The sequence below is a fragment of the Schistocerca cancellata genome, chromosome 2 (assembly GCF_023864275.1).
Source record: "Schistocerca cancellata isolate TAMUIC-IGC-003103 chromosome 2, iqSchCanc2.1, whole genome shotgun sequence".
Classification (NCBI taxonomy): domain Eukaryota; kingdom Metazoa; phylum Arthropoda; class Insecta; order Orthoptera; family Acrididae; genus Schistocerca; species Schistocerca cancellata.
In genome coordinates, this window is record NC_064627.1 from 357,484,530 (window position 1) to 357,503,435 (window position 18,906).

General features: G+C 39.9%; 1 protein-coding gene across 1 annotated transcript in view; it reads left to right on the forward strand.

Annotated features, from left to right (window-relative positions):
• Positions 1 to 566: 566 nt before the first annotated feature.
• The window catches only part of LOC126154098 (cilia- and flagella-associated protein 20-like), a 39,870-nt gene continuing 21,530 nt past the window's right edge, over positions 567 to 18,906 (forward strand). Inside the window, exon 1 of the mRNA XM_049916114.1 lies at positions 567 to 647. Within this exon, the coding sequence (XP_049772071.1) occupies positions 567 to 647 (81 nt within the window). The remainder of the gene's footprint in view (positions 648 to 18,906) is intronic.

Below are 18,906 nucleotides of genomic sequence, written 5' to 3' on the forward strand. Positions count from 1 at the left end.
AGTAATGTGGACACAGGAATCCACACCAGGTTCGTATTTGACGCATTCATAAACCGATTTTTTTTTTTTTTTTTTTTTGCAGTTCAGCATGTCTTCTGCTGTTTAGTATCTATTTCTTGTTCTTAAAAAGAAACGATATTCTTCAGTAAATGTTTGTAAGTTAAAAGAAAATCGCAACTAAATAGTCCTGTAATATGCTGTTTAATACCCCTTATGGTCCTTATAGAACGACAAATTTGGTGTCTTCTTTCTGTTATTGCTACAATTTATTGAGCTGCATACAAACCGTGGTTCAAATCAATAGAAAAGATACTATTCGCTTTCCTCAGATGTCCTATTCAAGACTTTAGGCTACAGAATACTTGGCATCCTACCGTTGCGCTGTTTAAAAAAGTACACAGGAGTGTCGCGACTATATGTGTTAATCTGTGATATTCGGCCGTTTTTATAGGTATTCTGTGACGGCTGTTATTATTTTCTCAGATTTGTTTTCAGTCGTAGTGACTCGGTTTTTCTTCGCGGTGTTGTATGTTTTCGCTTTCGTTGTGTTGTCTGCAGTACCGGTAATGTTCAGAAATTCAAAGAGTAAACTCCTGAGTATATTCTGCTGCGTGGGCGCGAAACCTCTACTCATATGGGGCACCCAGGTACTGCTTCATGGCCATCTCTTGCAAATTTCAGTAGTTTATTTAGCGTTACTATTATCGGCAAAACCAGATTCCGTTTTGATCTTCATTAGTGAAAAAGTAAATGAATAAATTAAGTGAGGAAGTTCTCGGATTACGCTGCCAACCAAAGTGGGGAGAGGAGCTGCAACCAGGCGGAACCTGCCCATCTTATTAACCCTTGCCTCACGATGTGGAGTTTCTTACATCGGACGAGAATTTTCAATCTTTCTCTCCAAAGTTAATTCTAGTGAAATGCTTCTATATCCCTCCTACCCTCCTTAAATCGCCAACCCTAGAATGTTTTATTGTCGGTTGCATTATCGCCTTCTTTGCTTGTTGTTGACACGTGTTGCTGACATGTGTTGGAGGTCTGCTAGACGTAGCCTCATCAACTATAACACGTATCTGTTTTCTTCAGTATAGTGAAAAATGTGTTCGCCGGAATGTGTCAGTTTTAACGATCCTAAATTTGATAAAACGTTTAGTCGCTGCATGGAGGAAGATGTCAGTGACATGGATTGAAAAATAGACGAAAAAGACGACGATTTTACAATAGCCAGCAATTCTGCTAATGAAAGAGAGGATCATTCAGAGGAAGAACTTCAGGACAGTGGTGGTGGGAACCGGGACTAGTGCAGCAGGGGATACAACCCGTCGGCTTTGAACAATGACGTCACAAGTCGCCAGAGAGCATGTATTACAGAGATGAAAGAGCTGAGGAGAATGTTGAGAAACAAAGGAATGCGAGAGAGATAAATATTGATCTTGTCAAAAGAATAAGTGTTTTTTGACTTTTTTAAAAAAAAATCTCTCGAGATAGAATAAACTGATCCTACTTTATTAAGCAATATCTTGTCAAAAGCCGAGAAGCGATTGTTCTTAATGTTGTAGCTCCCTTCAGTACGTAATAAGTGTTTTTTGACTTTTAAAAGAAAAAAAATCTCACGAGATAGAATAAACTGATCCTACTTTATTAAGCAGCTCCCTTCAGTACCTAATAAGTGTTTTTTGGCTTTAAAAAAAAAAATCTCACGAGATAGAATAAACTGATCCTACTTTATTAAGCAATATCTTGTCAAAAGCCGAGAAGCGATTCTTCTTAGTGTTCTAGCTCCCTTCAGTACGTAATAAGAGCTTTATGACTTTTTTAAAAAAAAAATCTCACGAGATAGAATAAACTGATCCTACTTCATTAAGCAATCAGTAAAGAAGCGATTTTTTGACTTAAAAAAAACTCACGAGATAGAATAAACTGATCCTACTTTATTAAGCAGCTCCCTTCAGTACCTAATAAGTGTTTTTTGGCTTAAAAAAAAAAACTCACGAGATAGAATAAACTGATCCTACTTTATTACGCAATATCTTGTCAAAAGCCGAGAAGCGATTCTTCTTAGTGTTCTAGCTCCCTTCAGTACGTAATAAGATTTTTTGGCTTTTTAAAAAAAAAAATCTCACGAGATAGAATAAACTGATCCTACTTCATTAAGCAATCAGTAAAATGATGCACCCAATGTCAAGCGATCCAATTATTTTAATGATAGTGCTTATTAGAACACAGAACTGCTTTATTATCTATGCCTCGAAGTGAAGACATTACGATCTATGACTAAGGAATGACGTCATTGTTCAAAGCCGACGGGTTGTATCCCCTGCTGCACTAGACCCTGGGAACCTTTCTGTGTCTCCAGTGTAATTTTAAACATGTTAGTTAAAATGAAATGTTCTTTGACTGGTGGTGAAGAAAAACGTAGATCCCAATACTGAATGCCAATTTTACAGACATTCTTTTTGCACTTCTCAACATGTGGAATTTAGGTTTATGCAAAAATTTTGGTTGCTAAAGAGGTACTACAATTTTTCAGAATGTAAAATTCAGTTCTCTAGCAGTTCGTTTGTGTATGCTATTGAAAAACTGCAAAAAATACGTCATTTTGTATGAAAAATAATGTAGGCTCTATTTAGTACAATAAAACCAGCATAGCGTATTTAAACAATCATTGTAAAAACAAATTTATGCAACTTAACATTAAAATTTCCGAATTATTTATGAATTAAACCTCAGCTTAAACATAGGGGTCCCAGAGACCACACCTCATGGTATGTGTTGCTGAAAAGTCACCTTGTACATTGAGGGTTAGTGACTGATGGTCTGACACATTGACCACCTTGCTGCGGTTTTTAGGCAGTTTTGACAAAGTGTACAGGCAAATGCCTGATTCATTTATGTTGTGGAAATTCCAGCTTAAACCATTAAAAAACGAAAGCACAGAACAATGAACAATACAATGGGCAGGTTCCGCCTGGATCCAGCTCGTCTCTCCAGTTTAGCAGCATAAGTCGAGAGCTTCCTTACTTAATTTATTAATTCGCCACAGAAATAGAAATTCCAAACATAAAATTGAGAAATGTGCATCATCTGTAAGTGAAAAACATGGTAACTATGACAGATATGGAACAAACATTAAGTTAGGGCAGAGTTGTTAGTAGAATAATAGCTGAAGAAAATAAGACAACTTTTTCTTAACAAATGTGTTTCCAAACTGATGTCTCCATCCTAACTTTGATGAACATGGCGGTACAAGTCCAAACTTGAATCCAAATGTATTCGAGTGCATTACATAAATACGAATCATGGTGATATTTCTATGAATTAGCTACATCTGATACTCAGAAACTCGTTTTTTATCTTGCATTTCAGTTTTAGTAACCGATTGCGAAGAACAAGCCAAATATATATTAGTTGTTGGAAATGCTCTAGGAGGAAATTAGTAAATAAAGAAAAATGAAACAAGTGTCAGCCACAGAACAGTATGTGTGTAATACAAGCATGACTGGGTATCCTACTTGATTATATGAAGCAAAAATGGTCTAATAGTAATATTAGTTCGTTTTAAGGGCAATCATAACATTATACTTTGTTATAACCTAAGCGAAACTGACACCTACAGTTAGAAAGTAAAATCATAGATAATCATTCAGCTACATTCTTCTACGCAGCATTTGTGATTAATTTCAGATATTGCACTATGGAGCCTAACAATTACTACAATATTCTGGATTAAGTAGTCAATGGGGTATTTCCTCGGCAAGTACATGCCTCGAATTTTAAAACAGATGTTAAAATAATACTTATTTTGATTATTAGATAATACTTAAGAGCATGTTACTTTTGTTCACAAGGACCACTCTAGTTTGAGACCAACAATTTAGTGTAAGCTATCACATCATAATGATTACAATCCCATGATGCATTACTTAGTAAGAACTAGACATGTCAGAGAGTGGTGCTGGCTAAAACATGCTGTCTCTACATTTACAACCCTTTAAGCCAGGCTCTCCAACTACTGCCTGTAAGATGCTTTCTTTAAGTACACACAACTGTAGCCAATAAATTTTGCAAGTTAATGTTTTTTTTCAATGGAACTTCGCGAAAAATTTGCTCTTCCAGCGCTCACTATTTTAAACGAACCGAGCATTTGCCGCATCGACTGTGAGAAAAGTGTGACAGGGTGAATGTGATATTATGTAACTTTTAACATGTCTGTAATTTACATATTTTAACCCTATTCATCGCATGTGGCGATTGTAGGGCACTGATAAACACAATGTTGAGTGTCTTGACAAACAGCATAAACAAAACAGCACTGAAGTAAAACTGAACAACTGCATTTGTATTTTTTGTTGACCTCAGCAAATAATGTACCACAAGTAACGAATGAGTGTGAAAGGGTTCGATCAGTTAATGAAGCAACCTTGACACAAATAAGCCTCTGGAATAATTTGTATGCACTTACATAGTAGGAGAATCTGAAACCTTATTTGTTTGTAGTTCTATCAAAATGGAAAACAGCCTAAAATATTACTGAAAATGAGCTAAAGAAAAGAGTTACCCTACCATTTTCCTTTCCTTTAATGTATTTGATAAATTAACTATCTTAATTAAGCAACACTACTACACCAAAATACACTGAAGGTATGAGTCACTATTTAATGTCTACCTCATGATACAGTGGGGACATTGCCAACACTTGGCCCAAAAGGTTAGACCTATGTTCTACCACGATTCGAAAGGGGCAAAAGCGCTCACATTGATAAGAACTATTTGTTACGTGGTGTTTTTAGTCAATGGTTTTTTGACCTTGAACTTAACTGTTACACTTGAGAAGTTTAGTCAAAATCAATGAATTCAGTAGCAGAAGATAAGCAGTTTACTACAGATCGGTTCTTGTACTGCTCCTAAAAAGTCAACTTCGAGGTCTACAAAAAATAAATGATACTGATGTCCATGTATTTACCAATTATATCTAATTGCTGATAGTCGCCTTTAAAGTAGCACACGTTTTGATTCATAGTTGCATTCCCTCCTGGCACTGCTGGAAACATTCCTGCATGTCGTTTCCCGTTTGGCTGCAAAGGAACCATGCCTTCTGTTGGACCACAAAAACAGGTTTGTAGCAAACTTCTTGGCCACAATCTTTTAGCTGACCGATATTGGTAAAACTCGTCACAGAATGGAAAAAAAGTGGTATTCATCATGACAAATAGTACTTAAGTATCATACGCACCCTCGATCCCTCTATGCCAACGTTTTAAGCAGTTAATGACGACTGCAGCTGAGTTTTCAATTAAACAGGCTGATGCTTTAAAATATTAAGTTAGTGAAATACAAGTGAAGGCATTAGTGAAATTGGTTCTTGACTTACCATTTGCAGTTATACAACTATTCCACTTTGTGTGTCTAGCTGCTTTTTTGTGTCTAATATCTGTGAAGGTTAGCAGAAGTGATGTGTCATTTTTAGCCCAGAATACGTTGTTGCCAGAATTCTATATAAGAATATACAGCCTACAGTTGCAGGTTAACTTTATCGTTTACCTAGGTTTCAACATTAGAAATAACGTCTTCTTCAGAACCTGCAAATAGTTAATATTATAATGTGCTAGTAAATTGTATTAGATATGGTCATCCTACAGGATGCAATGTGTAGTACTTACATAAAATATTATTTAAATGTTTGCCTAAAACAAGCCATGTCCTAAGTCAACTTTATCAAACTTGATGCATAACCATAAGGTTTTGTCACTTCTATTAAACAAGCTGTAGCAAATTCACTTTAAGCCCATTGTATGGGCCTCGTCATGTGACTAGAGACTGCGGACCACGAGTGCTTCACGGTCTGCCTCACAGAGGGCGGCGCGCATGTGTGAGATGTATGGAATCAGACTCTTATTACGCATGCGTCAGATAACATTTTTGCTATGAATTAATTTTATACTTTACTATTGTAAGTTAACTACAGTATCCAGCATGACTACGTTTTACATTCTACTACATAGCCTCATAAACTGACCAACAAATCTCGTATGAACTTCTGTAGGAAAGGTTCTATTATTACAGAATTTGTAATGGTCCCATGCATTATGAACTACTATAAACCTAATATAGGCCGGAAGCCTTCGAGGTATGCCCTATTTTTTAGATACAGTTGATCGTTCAGTAAATTGCCTCTATCTGTAATTAGGTGTGTATAAATTTGTAGTTCCTTATTACTGTCTTTCTCAAGCGTATGAACCAAATTTCGCTTTAAACTATTACTCGCCGAGAAGGAAGTTTTAAAACCTGAATTTTTCAACAGGCGCCTTATCTTGTAGGAGACATTAGCTATATAAGGAACCGATAACCATTTCTTGGTCTGATCTTGGGTTTGAATATTTGCGTTTACTAAATTCGTTGTCCTTTTTCGCGTTTTCTTATGATATAATTGCCTCACTATCTTTGGATCATAGCCATTATTCTGTGCAATACTCTCGAGAATTTGTAATTCTTTTTCGAGGTTGACATCTGACAACAGGATAGAAATTGCCCGATGGATACTAGAATAGAAAACGCCATTTTATGCACTTGGGGGTGTGTTGAATCGGTCGGGATGCTGATGTCTGAATAAGTTGCCTTTCAGAAGATGTTTAGCATCTTTAATAGCCAACATTAAGTCAAGATAGTTTAGTGATCTATCAACTGATTCCCATTCTTGTGTGAATTTTATTTTTTCATGTAGACTGTTAAATGTTGCGAAAATTTGCTTTGTTCCTTCTGGAGAGTTATTAACCAGTAGAAAAATGTCATCCACGTATCTCACATAAAAGATGATGTTCACTAATTCCGGGTAATTTCGGAAAAAAACCAATTCCAGAGAATTTATAAAAATTTCAGACGTGATACATGCAAGTGGACACCCCATAGCTAGGCCACATGGGTGTGAATATAATTTTTTATTGAATGTAACATTAGCTCATCAATTTCTATGGTGGATAATTTTTTGTGGTACCTTAAGTTTTGTTCTATAATGTTCAAGGTCTGATCCACTGGTACGTTTGTGTACAAGCTAATGATGTCAAATGACACCAATTTGGTGTTTTCGGAACATGTTACAGTTTTAAGTCTGTTGGCTAGGTCCACTGAATTTTTAATCGAAAAATTATTTTGAAACACGAAATATTCTTTAATTTTATAATGTAAGTGTCTCGCTAATTTATGATAAGCACTATCGGTGCTATCCACAATAGGGCAGATTGGATGGGAAATTTTGTGGAGCTTAAATTGACTCCTTAACGTCGGGGGCTTGGGGTTCATTTTTATCAATGCCTTTTTTCTAAATTCTCTGATCAACTTCTTAGTATTGCTAAGACTCACTCTAATATCCCTCTATACGGCGGGCATTGGGTCTACCTCTAATGGTACGATGGCATTCTCTTCAAAGAACATTTCCGTTTTCTGAATATATTCTTTTTTTGTAGAAACGATAATCGTGTTCCCCTTATCGGCCTTAGTTATTAGGGCTTCATTATTTCTTAGTTTTTCGTTACTGTTTTTAACATTGCACATATCTTTCGTGAACTTACTCAGACAACAGCATCCCGGCGATTCAACACACCCGCAAGCGCATAAAATGGCGTTTTTCTATTCTAGTATCCATCGGGCGATTTCTATCCTGTTGTCAGATGTCAACCTCGAAAAAGAATTACAAATTCTCGAGAGTATTGCATAGAACAATGGCTATGATCCAAAGATAGTGAGGCAATTATATCATAAGAAAACGCGAAAAAGGACGACGACTTTAGTAAACACAAATACTCAAACCCAAGATCAGGCCGAGAAACGGTTATCGGTTCCTTATATAGGTAATGTCTCCTACAAGATAGGGCGCCTGTTGAAAAATTCAGGTTTTAAAACTTCCTTCTCGAAGAGTAATAGTTTAAAGCTAAATTTGATTCATACCCTTGAGAAAGACTGTAAAGAGTCAACGAAATCAGGCATATATAAGATTATGTGTGATAATTGCCCATGTTATTATAGAGGTCAAACAGGCAGAGCTATAGCAATAAGGTTTAAAGAACATCTTCCAATAAAGGGCATAGGAAAACGGGGGTCAGCCTTTGCAGAACATCCGGTGCAAATGGCTCATACACCTAAACATTTACATGACATATAGCTACTACATCATGAAGTTAAGGGCTATAGACTCGACACGCTTGAGAAACTACAAATGTATGCACACCTAATTACAGATAGAGGCAATTTACTGAACGATCAACTGTATCTAAAAATAGGGCATACTTCGAAGGCTTCCAGCCTATATTAGGTCTACAATAGTTCATAATGCATGTGACCATTACAAATTCTGTAATAATAGAACCTTTCCTACAGAAGTTCATACGAGATTTGTTGGTCAGTTTATGTCAGGCTATGTAGTAGAATGTAAAACGTAGTCATGCTGGATACTGTAGTTAACTTACAATAGTAAAGTATAAAATTAATTCATAGCAAAAATGTTATCTGACGCATGCGTAATAAGAGTCTGATTCCATACATCTCACACATGCGCGCCGCCCTCTGTGAGGCAGACCGTGAAGCACTCGCGGTCCGCAGTCTCTAGTCACATGACGAGGCCCATACAACGGGCTTAAAGTGAATTTGCTACAGCTTGTTTAATAGAAGTGACAAAACCTTATGGTTATGCATCAAGTTTGATAAAGTTGACTTAGGACATGGCTTGTTTTAGGCAAACATTTAAATAATATTTTATGTACGTACAACATGTTGCATCCTGTAGGATGACCATATCTAATATAATTTACTAGCACATTCTAATATTAACTTTTTGCAGGTTCTGAAGAAGAAATTATTACTAACGTTGAAACCTAGGTAAACGATAAAGTTAACCTGCAACTGCTTGCTGTATATTCTTAAAAAAAAATGTTAAAAATTATGCCAGAATTCTCGTCCCCTATGACATCATGTGTTGTTTTCAGATTTTGTCCCTCTCCCTCATCCTCCCCCCTGATATACGCCAGTTGCCCTATTATGAAATAGTGGGAAACTAAAAAAAAGGAGGAAATTCAAGATAGCCAGGATTTTCCTCCACTCATTGGCAGTAGAAGAGTTGTCCAAAGTGAAAATTGGAAAATTAAAGGAGTTCAAGATGGAGAGTTACCCTATAGTTCAAAACCCAACATGACAGCCCTGTGGCCAACTTGGTCGGTACTGACCCTGCCTGCACAATTGTCAGGTCTCATTGGCAGCCCTTTCATGTCAGGTCCAAGACGGCAGACTTGATGGACACTGTCCCAGCCTGCATGGTTGCCAGATTTCATAAGTATGTATACAAAATTTTACTCCATTCCAATTAGCCTTTGTTTAGGATAGAATGTGAACAAATGCATCTTCTAAATAATTTTCCCCACTGCTCTAACGTCACAGTGTAAACAATTTCCCCCAGTTCATTTGTGTCACCTAAGTGTGGAGCTGACATGGCCTAATATTATGGTAGGAATTTGATAAAAACACTTGCATCTTTATTTAAACAAATACTGCACCAAGGAGTGTTACCTTTCACTGTCATGATCGCCCATGTGCCAAGTCCTCCACAGTGACATATTCTTAAATGTGAATGCCGCCTGTCGGTGCAACCAGCCATTGTAAAGTCTCCCGCTGCCGACCAGGCAGAGCTTCCTCTACTGTTTTGTGGTGTGCCATCCCAGCCCAGATTGGACCGTCTTCCGGCTGCCTCCCAACTTGGCTGCACTGAGAACTGTGCAAATATATCTTTTCTTACAGGAAAAGTGCATGCAGCATGGATGTGTCTGCCTACTTTATTCAGTAACAAACTGGACACTGTTAATCAATTGTAAGTGCATCTCTTCGATGAGTGCATTCTGATGCCTCTGTTTTTTCTTTAACATAGTTACAACAATGATGTGGTATGTTTTACAAAAATATATGTCCCACATTTTGGTCCATTTCATACATTTTACATTTCAGATACATCCCACGAGTTGGGCTAGTTCATGTACATAGAAAGAACCCACAATAAAACTGTAGTACAATATTTAAAAAATTGTTTAACAGTGTATAGAAAGAAAGGAATATGTACAAAATATGTCTCACAGGTGGACACACTTACAGATATTTTCAGACTACACCTCTTTCAACAGCTTTGAATAATCGCAGCACAGTTTACAAGTGGAATTTTTTTTTTTTTTTTTGGAATGCAGTTTACAATTGATGCACATTTACTACAGTTGACATATACGATTTACAGTTGACCTGTGGCACATAACATTAAGCTAAATACGATCTTTTTTGGTTTGGTCAGCAACAATGGAACTTAACCTAGTTTTCAGACAATAAATATACAATCTAATTTGCATGCATAATGTGCACTCTTAGCAGCATAAACAATAGGCACTCACACATGTGTCGTCGTAACTGCCGTCTGCTTCACGTCTGTTGTGCAGCGAGCTACCTATATTTAAGTATTAACTGTATTTTTCTTACTTGTCTCTTCTTCTTCCGTGTGTATTTGCTTTTAGGAAGCTTTAATTGTCGAGTGCTATTAATAGTTCCATAGATTTCGTGTTTGTTTTGAATACAGTCAGAGAGAGTCCCTTTAGTCAACCATAGTGCCAGTAGTGCTAGTGTTTGTTTTCAATACAGTCCAGAGACAGGTAGTGCTATTTTCATTGTTTTCTACAAGAAGTGGCTAGCAACCACAGTTTAGTGAATAAACAGTCGCCTTTAGTGAATTAGCAGTCTAGTTAAAGGTTGATTAACTCTCTTCAGTAAATTGATTCCTTTGGATGGATAGGATGTGTGACTGCTGTGTACGGACGCAGGAGGAGCTGGCCACTGTTCGCGAACAGCTGAGCATGTTGGTGGTCACGGTCAGCCGTCTTCAGGCTGCTGCCTCGGAGTGTAGCGGCAGTGGGGAGTCTGGTGCGTCGCAAGGTACACCCCAGGTGTTACATGCTTCACCCACTGTCCCTGCTGTCGAGACATCTTCGCGGGTACTGGGCGCAGTTGGGCCACCCTCTCCCCAAGGGGAGTGGCGGGTTCAGTGGCGTTCGCGGCGCACGAGGCGGAGGGTCAATGTGGAGGCTGGCCGTGTGGCATCGCCCGCTCTGCCTGTGAGTGGACATGTGGCTGCTCCTTCAGCAAGGTCCGAGCAGGCACACGGGGGGAGGGGTTTATTAGTTATTGGGAGCTCCAACGTTAGGCTGGTGATGGAGCCCCTTAGGGAAATAGCGGGAAGGTCGGGGTAGAAGGCCAGTGTTCACTCTGTCTGCTTGCCAGGGGGTCTCATCCGAGATGTGGAGGAGGCCCTACCGGCGGCGATAGAGAGCACTGGGTGCACCCGACTGCAAATTGTTGCTCATGTCGGCACCAATGACTCCTGCCGTCTGGGTTCAGAGGTCATCCTCAGTTCGTACAGGCGGTTGGCGGAATTGGTGAAGGCGGAAAGCCTCGCTCGTGGGGTGAAATCAGAGCTAACTATTTGTAGTATCGTTCCCAGAACCGATCGCGGTCCTCTGGTTTGGAGCCGAGTGGAAGGCTTAAACCAGAGGCTCAGACGATTCTGCGGAGATCTGGGGTGCAAATTTCTCGATCTCCGCTATCGGGTGGAGAAATGTAGGGTCCCCCTGAATAGGTCAGGCGTGCACTACACGCCGGAAGCGGCTACAAGGGTAGCGGAGTACGTGTGGAGTGCACATGGGGGTTTTTTAGGTTAGAGAATCCCCTCCCTAGGCCCAACAAGACGCCTCCTGAGACGCGGCAAGGTAGGAGTAGGCAAAATGCAACAGGGAGTAACAATATTAATGTGCTAATAGTAAACTGCAGGAGCGTCTACAGAAAGGTCCCAGAACTGCTCTCATTAATAAACGGTCACAACGCCCATATAGTACTAGGGACAGAAAGTTGGCTGAAACCAGACGTAAACAGTAATGAAATCCTAAACTCAGATTGGAATGTATACCGCAGAGACAGGCTGGACAGTGAAGGGGGAGGCGTGTTTATAGCGATAAGAAGTGAAATAGTATCGAAGGAAATTGACGGAGATCCGAAATGTGAAATGATTTGGGTGAAGGCCACGGTTAAAGCAGGCTCAGACATGGTAATTGGATGTCTCTATAGGCCCCCTGGCTCAGCAGCTGTTGTGGCTGAGCACCTGAAGGATAATTTGGAAAATATTTCGAGTAGATTTCCCCACCATGTTATAGTTCTGGGTGGAGATTTTAATTTGCCGGATATAGACTGGGAGACTCAGACGTTCATAACGGGTGGCAGGGACAAAGAATCCAGCGAAATTTTTTTAAGTGCTTTATCTGAAAACTACCTTGAGCAGTTAAACAGAGAACCGACTCGTGGCGATAACATATTTGACCTTCTGGTGACAAACAGACCCGAACTATTTGAAAAAGTTAACGCAGAACAGGGAATCAGCGATCATAAAGCGGTTACGGCATCGATGATTTCAGCCGTAAATAGGAATATTAAAAAGGGTAGGAAGATTTTTCTGTTTAGAAAAAGTGACAAAAGGCAGATTTCAGAGTACCTGTTGGCTCAACACAAAAGTTTTGTCTCAAGTACAGATAGTGTTGAGGATTAGTGGACAAAGTTCAAAACCGTCGAACATAATGCGTTAGATGAATATGTGCCAAGCAAGATCGTAAGAGATGGAAAAGCGCCACCGTGGTACAACAACCGAGTTAGAAAACTGCTGCGGAAGCAAAGGGAACTTCACAGCAAACATAAACATAGCCAAAGCCTTGCAGACAAACAAAAATTACGCGAAGCGAAATGTAGTGTGAGGAGGGCTATGCGAGAGGCGTTCAATGAATTCGAAAGTAAAGTTCTATGTACTGACTTGGCAGAAAATCCTAAGAAATTTTGGTCTTATGTCAAAGCGGTAGGTGGATCAAAACAAAATGTCCAGACACTCTGTGACCAAAATGGTACTGAAACAGAGGGTGACAGACTAAAGGCCGAAATACTAAATGTCTTTTTCCAAAGTTGTTTCACAGAGGAAGATTGCACTGTAGTTCCTTCTCTAGATTGTCGCACAGATGACAAAATGGTAGATATCGAAATAGACGACAGAGGGATAGAGAAACAATTAAAATCGCTCAAAAGAGGAAAGGCCTCTGGACCTGATGGGATACCAGTTCAATTTTACACAGAGTTCGCGAAGGAACTTGCCCCCCTTCTTGCAGCGTTGTACCGTAGGTCTCTAGAAGAGCGTAGCGTTCCAAAGGATTGGAAAAGGGCACAGGTCATCCCCGTTTTCAAGAAGGGACGTCGAACAGATGTGCAGAACTATAGACCTATATCTCTAACGTCGATCAGTTGTAGAATTTTGGAACACGTATTGTGTTCGAGTATAATGACTTTTCTGGAGACTAGAAATCTACTCTGTAGGAATCAGCATGGGTTTCGAAAAAGACGGTCATGTGAAACCCAGCTCGCGCTATTCGTCCACGAGACTCAGAGGGCCATAGACACGGGTTCACAGGTAGATGCCATGTTTCTTGACTTCCGCAAGGCGTTCGATACAGTTACCCACAGTCGTTTAATGAACAAAGTAAGAGCATATGGACTATCAGACCAATTGTGTGATTGGATTGAGGAGTTCCTAGATAATAGGACGCTGCATGTCATTCTCAATGGAGAGAAGTCTTCCGAAGTAAGAGTGATATCAGGTGTGCCGCAGGGGAGTGTCATAGGACCGTTGCTATTCACAATACACATAAATGACCTGGTGGATGACATCGGAAGTTTACTGAGGCTTTTTGCAGATGATGCTGTGGTGTATCGAGAGGTTTTAACAATGGAAAATTGTACTGAAATGCAGGAGGATCTGCAGCAAATTGACGCATGGTGCAGGGAATGGCAATTGAATCTCAATGTAGACAAGCGTAATGTGCTGCGAATACACAGAAAGACAGATCCTTTATCATTTAGCTACAAAATAGCAGGTCAGCAACTGGAAGCAGTTAATACCATAAATTATCTGGGAGTACGCATTAGGAGTGATTTAAAATGGAATGATCATATAATGTTGAGCGTCGGTAAAGCAGATGCCAGACTGAGATTCATTGGAAGAATCCTAAGGAAATGCAATCCGAAAACAAAGGAAGTAGGTTACAGTACGCTTGTTCGCCCACTGCTTGAATACTGCTCAGCAGTGTGGGATCCGTACCAGATAGGGTTGATAGAAGATATAGAGAAGATCCAACGGAGAGCAGCGCGCTTCGTTACAGGATCATTTAGTAATCGCGAAAGCGTTACGGAGATGATAGATGAACTCCAGTGGAAGACTCTGCAGGAGAGACGCTCAGTAGCTCGGTACAGGCTTTTGTCAAAGTTTCGAGAACATACCTTCACCGAAGAGTCGAGCAGTATATTGCTCCCTCCTACGTATATCTCGCGAAGAGACCATGAGGATAAAATCAGAGAGATTAGAGCCCACACAGAGGCATACCGATAATCCTCCTTTCCACGAACAATACGAGACTGGAATAGAATGGAGAACCGATAGAGGTACTCAAGGTACCCTCCGCCACACACCGTCAGGTGGTTTGCGGAGTATGGATGTAGATGTAGATGTGGAGTATGAATAATACAACTTGTACAGTGTGCAAAACAGACTGTCTCACATACACATTATACATGTCTTCCCCTTATTTGCATTGTCAGGTTCACAAAGCGAACTCTTAAATGCCTCTGTGTTATCTCTGCAACATCATGCTAAAATTTGATAGTAATGGAATAGCAATTTCATATACTGAAATTGAATGATCTCGGTTGCTCTGCGTAGGTCGTCTAAGAACTGATTCTTCCTCATGAGGGACCTGAACAACTTCGCAGGGCTTCTAAAACCAAACGTTTGTTGATCCCAGCACATTACTAATTCCTGTTTTATGTGATCTTGAGTTTCCTGCGACCAGTAGCTCGCAAGGACCACTTCCCGAAATTTTTTATATGATCTGCGTGTGGAAGCTGTTCCAAGCATTTTTTGCGCAACTAACCCATCCATGTCCCCACAGATAAATTCTAATTTATACTGTAGTAGCCAATCCGGTGGTAGCGTCCAGTCAAATTGTGCAATAAATGATTGGAGTGTAATTTACTCCCAGAGTCTCTATAATTCTGATTTTGGAATGGGCAAAAAGTGCTTGCTATTGAACCCATCCACGTTAATCATCCGTTCTCTTCTTGGTATTTCAAATTTCGTCTATCTTCCCATCGTTTTTCAACTGTCGTAAACCTCAAACAGGTGCTTCTCTCACTACATACTTCTTCTTGAATATGGGTCGCCCATCTGTGTGAAGGTATGCAATTGTGTTCTAGTGTGGACTCTACATAATCGCTCTGCGCTGGCAGTGCAATCTGCCTGGTTGGAAATGCTTAAGCTGGTCAATAACCAAGAACTTCAGTTGCTGATAGTGTATCTGATCTCAAGAAATCTAATGCTTCTTGACCAGTATCTTGACCTGAACGTGACGATCGAACATTTTCCGACTGCGAGATTCTCCCATACTGCTTTTCACCATCTTTTACATGCTCCTGATCGATATAACATCTTTTACAACCTCTTCGCTCTGCGCGCTCATTCAAATCTGATTTTCTAGAATTTTCGATACTTTGCCCTCTATCTCCTTGACAGGATTCTTCCTTTGCTCTTGAAGAGTCGCGACCACTTCCTTGGTTTAAACTATGGTACTTCTCACGATCTTTATATGTTTCTCGGCTGCTAAAGCCTCTTTTCGTGCGCCTGTGGCATCCATTCTCGCTACTCTGGAATCTTTCTTTGCTTCGACAGATAACTGTTTCGATACCGAAGCTACATTATGTCATTTGCTAATTCATCTGTAATTTTGTTCATAGTTTTATACATTGGTCTTTTGAACCCCTTCCTCTGCTTTTACTTCCTCGCTTCCTCCTTCTGCCTCTCATTTTTCATCTTCACTTTTTCCTTTCGCCTCTACTTTGTCTCTCTTATTACATGCCTCATCTTTCTCTTGTGTCTCTTCCACTAAAATTAATAATTTCAAAACTGTGTCCATTATAGACCTAGTATCACTATCCCATTCTGGTGACTCTCTAATTCTCTTGGAAAATTCTGTACATCAGCTACTGTGTCTATGTGCCTATAAGCTGAAGTATCGTCCTCTACACTCCTGTCTAATAGAAGTACATCATCCTGCTCCATTCTTTGTGACACTAACCTACTCGAATTACTTCCACGACTGCTTATTTTGTAAGGACAAAATTTTGTTTCTCCATAGGTTACATCCATTTTATTCTCGCTATTCTGCTCCAAACTGAAAACAACAATGTTCTTATGCCTTTCGCCCTTTAATTATTCCTGACTCCTAGTAAACATATACGACTTCATATTCGTACATGAGCCTCTCATAAATCACTCACAGCACTAAACGTTTAAAACAAAAGTAACAAATATAAATCATCAATAAAATACCCCTCCAAAATATTGTCAACATCGTATTCAGTGCAGAATGTGTCCACGGAGAGTGCAGAAACCACAGACCAAATTTACAAAAATTTGTATCTTCATACAAGCCTTAGATGTAACTTGAATCTTTTGGTTCATAATCGTATTCATTTTGATACTTACCTGTACCAATACAATTTTAAAAAGGCAATAATTGTACTCGACAATAACTAGGCTATAGTAAGCCAGAGTATTCATTTATTGACCTGCCAAAATTAATTAGCTCAATATAAAACTTGGTTATGACAGCGGATGGGACTATCCAAAGTACCGAATCCTAGCCAAGAGACGACAAAATAGCGTTCTGAATTCGGATCAGAATATTCAAAGTACCGAATTCAAAATAAACGTCGCCAAAATGAAAGAGGTGACCACTCCTAGGTACTCAAACCCTTAGCACACAGAGAAAATGTAAGTGAACTAGCAGCTCAAGATCTATACCTTTTCTTTTATATACACTACAAGACACAATCTTATCAATGGCTCTTTGTTGTGCAGAGTGCATTGTTGTACTGGTAGCCCATGCATAACTGTTACAATTTCCTGCCCCAAATTTACCTTTAGAACATAAAAATACCCTTCTGAAACGTACTGATACCTACTCATAAGAATGACACTAAAGATGGCTCCTCTCAGTAAGTAACTGTGCACTCCCACCAATAGCGCTAATGCATTAATCAATGAGCAAAATATTATGCCCAGTCAAAATAATGGATCAAAAGTTTTACACAACTGAAATCAAACAATAGCTACCAGGTAACAAAAGTCTTCATTACCCCAAAATCAGAAAATACTACGAGTGAGAATAAATTCTGCACATAAGAAACACCACAAACCATCATTGGCAAAGGTATGATAGATATGGAAATGAATCCCCTTATTTCTCATGGACAGAAATTTTGGTTAACGTTATCTGACATTAAATAGATTACAGAAGTTGACAATGATTGTGAAGCAACGAAATTCACAATCAATAATTATCTGCTGACGCAAAACTGGTAGAAATAAGCTCTCCACAGAAAATGAACTGACACTCAGCTCTCCCTAACTGCAAAGCTGCAAAAATTCTTACCAAAAGACACAGCCGTCTGCAAGAAATGGTGCTGCAGCAAACACCTACTATTTATCTGTCTTGTTAGTGCTGGTCGCTACACTCACTATCCGCACCCGTGTGTAAACTATCAGCACGGGTCTTGTGCCTATCTGAATCAAACTCTCTCAATTGGCGTCTTGCTCCCTTCTTTTAACATCTGACTTCAGAATTTTCCTGGTCTGCATACTGCACCTGTCTTACTTTCTACTGTGTCAGGGTCCTGTTCGGTCTTGAAGCTCTAGCAGGTCCACACAAAAAAGGCTTTCAGCAAATCAGAGTGACCTTGTGCTTTTTCAGCGCCAGTTGAATCATCTTACACCAGTACATACACTCCCTCCATTGTCTACGCAACAGCAAGTCAGCCAATGAGAGCTTGGCCCATGAAACAAGGCACCTCAATAATTGCTTCTGATGTCATCATTCTGTGAGCTAATCCAAACGATTTTCACCCACTGTTGTCAGGGGGAAACGAACCTTTCTGGTGTGAGTGACGTAGTAAGGTAAAAAATCTGGTACCACTCTGTCATCCTCAGGTTGCAGTGCCAGTCTGGCAGTTGTGAGGCGAGGCTATTGTACAACTTTTCCTCCTGCATTGCCAATTCTCTGAAAAGTCATCTGTTGCCACTGTCTTTGTGGTGGGCCACAATCTATTAACGAACTTTCGGCCAGCCTTGACCAAGAGCAGACAGAAATTCTTAGCTGCTAGAAGACTGACACATACAATTTGTTGCTTTAAGTACACTAACCACAAATGTAAATGAAAATGTCGTGTGACGAGGGTCTCCCGTCACGTGGACCGTTCGCCAGGTGCAAGTCTTTCGATTTGACGCCACTTAGGTGACTTGCGCGTCAATGGGGATCTACATCTACATTTACATCTACATTTATACTCCGCAAGCCACCCAACGGTGTGTGGCGGAGGGCACTTTACGTGCCACTGTCATTATTACCTCCCTTTCCTGTTCCAGTCGCGTATGGTTCGCGGGAAGAACGACTGTCTGAAGGCCTCTGTGCGCGCTCTAATCTCTCTAATTTTACATTCGTGATCTCCTCGGGAGGTATAAGTAGGGGGAAGCAATATATTCGATACCTCATCCAGAAACGCACCCTCTGGAAACCTGGCGAGCAAGCTACACCGCGATGCAGAGCGCCTCTCTTGCAGAGTCTGCCACTTGAGTTTGTTAAACATCTCCGTAACGCTATCACGGTTACCAAATAACCCTGTGACGAAACGCGCGGCTCTTCTTTGAATCTTCTCTATCTCCTCCGTCAACCCGATCTGGTACGGATCCCACAC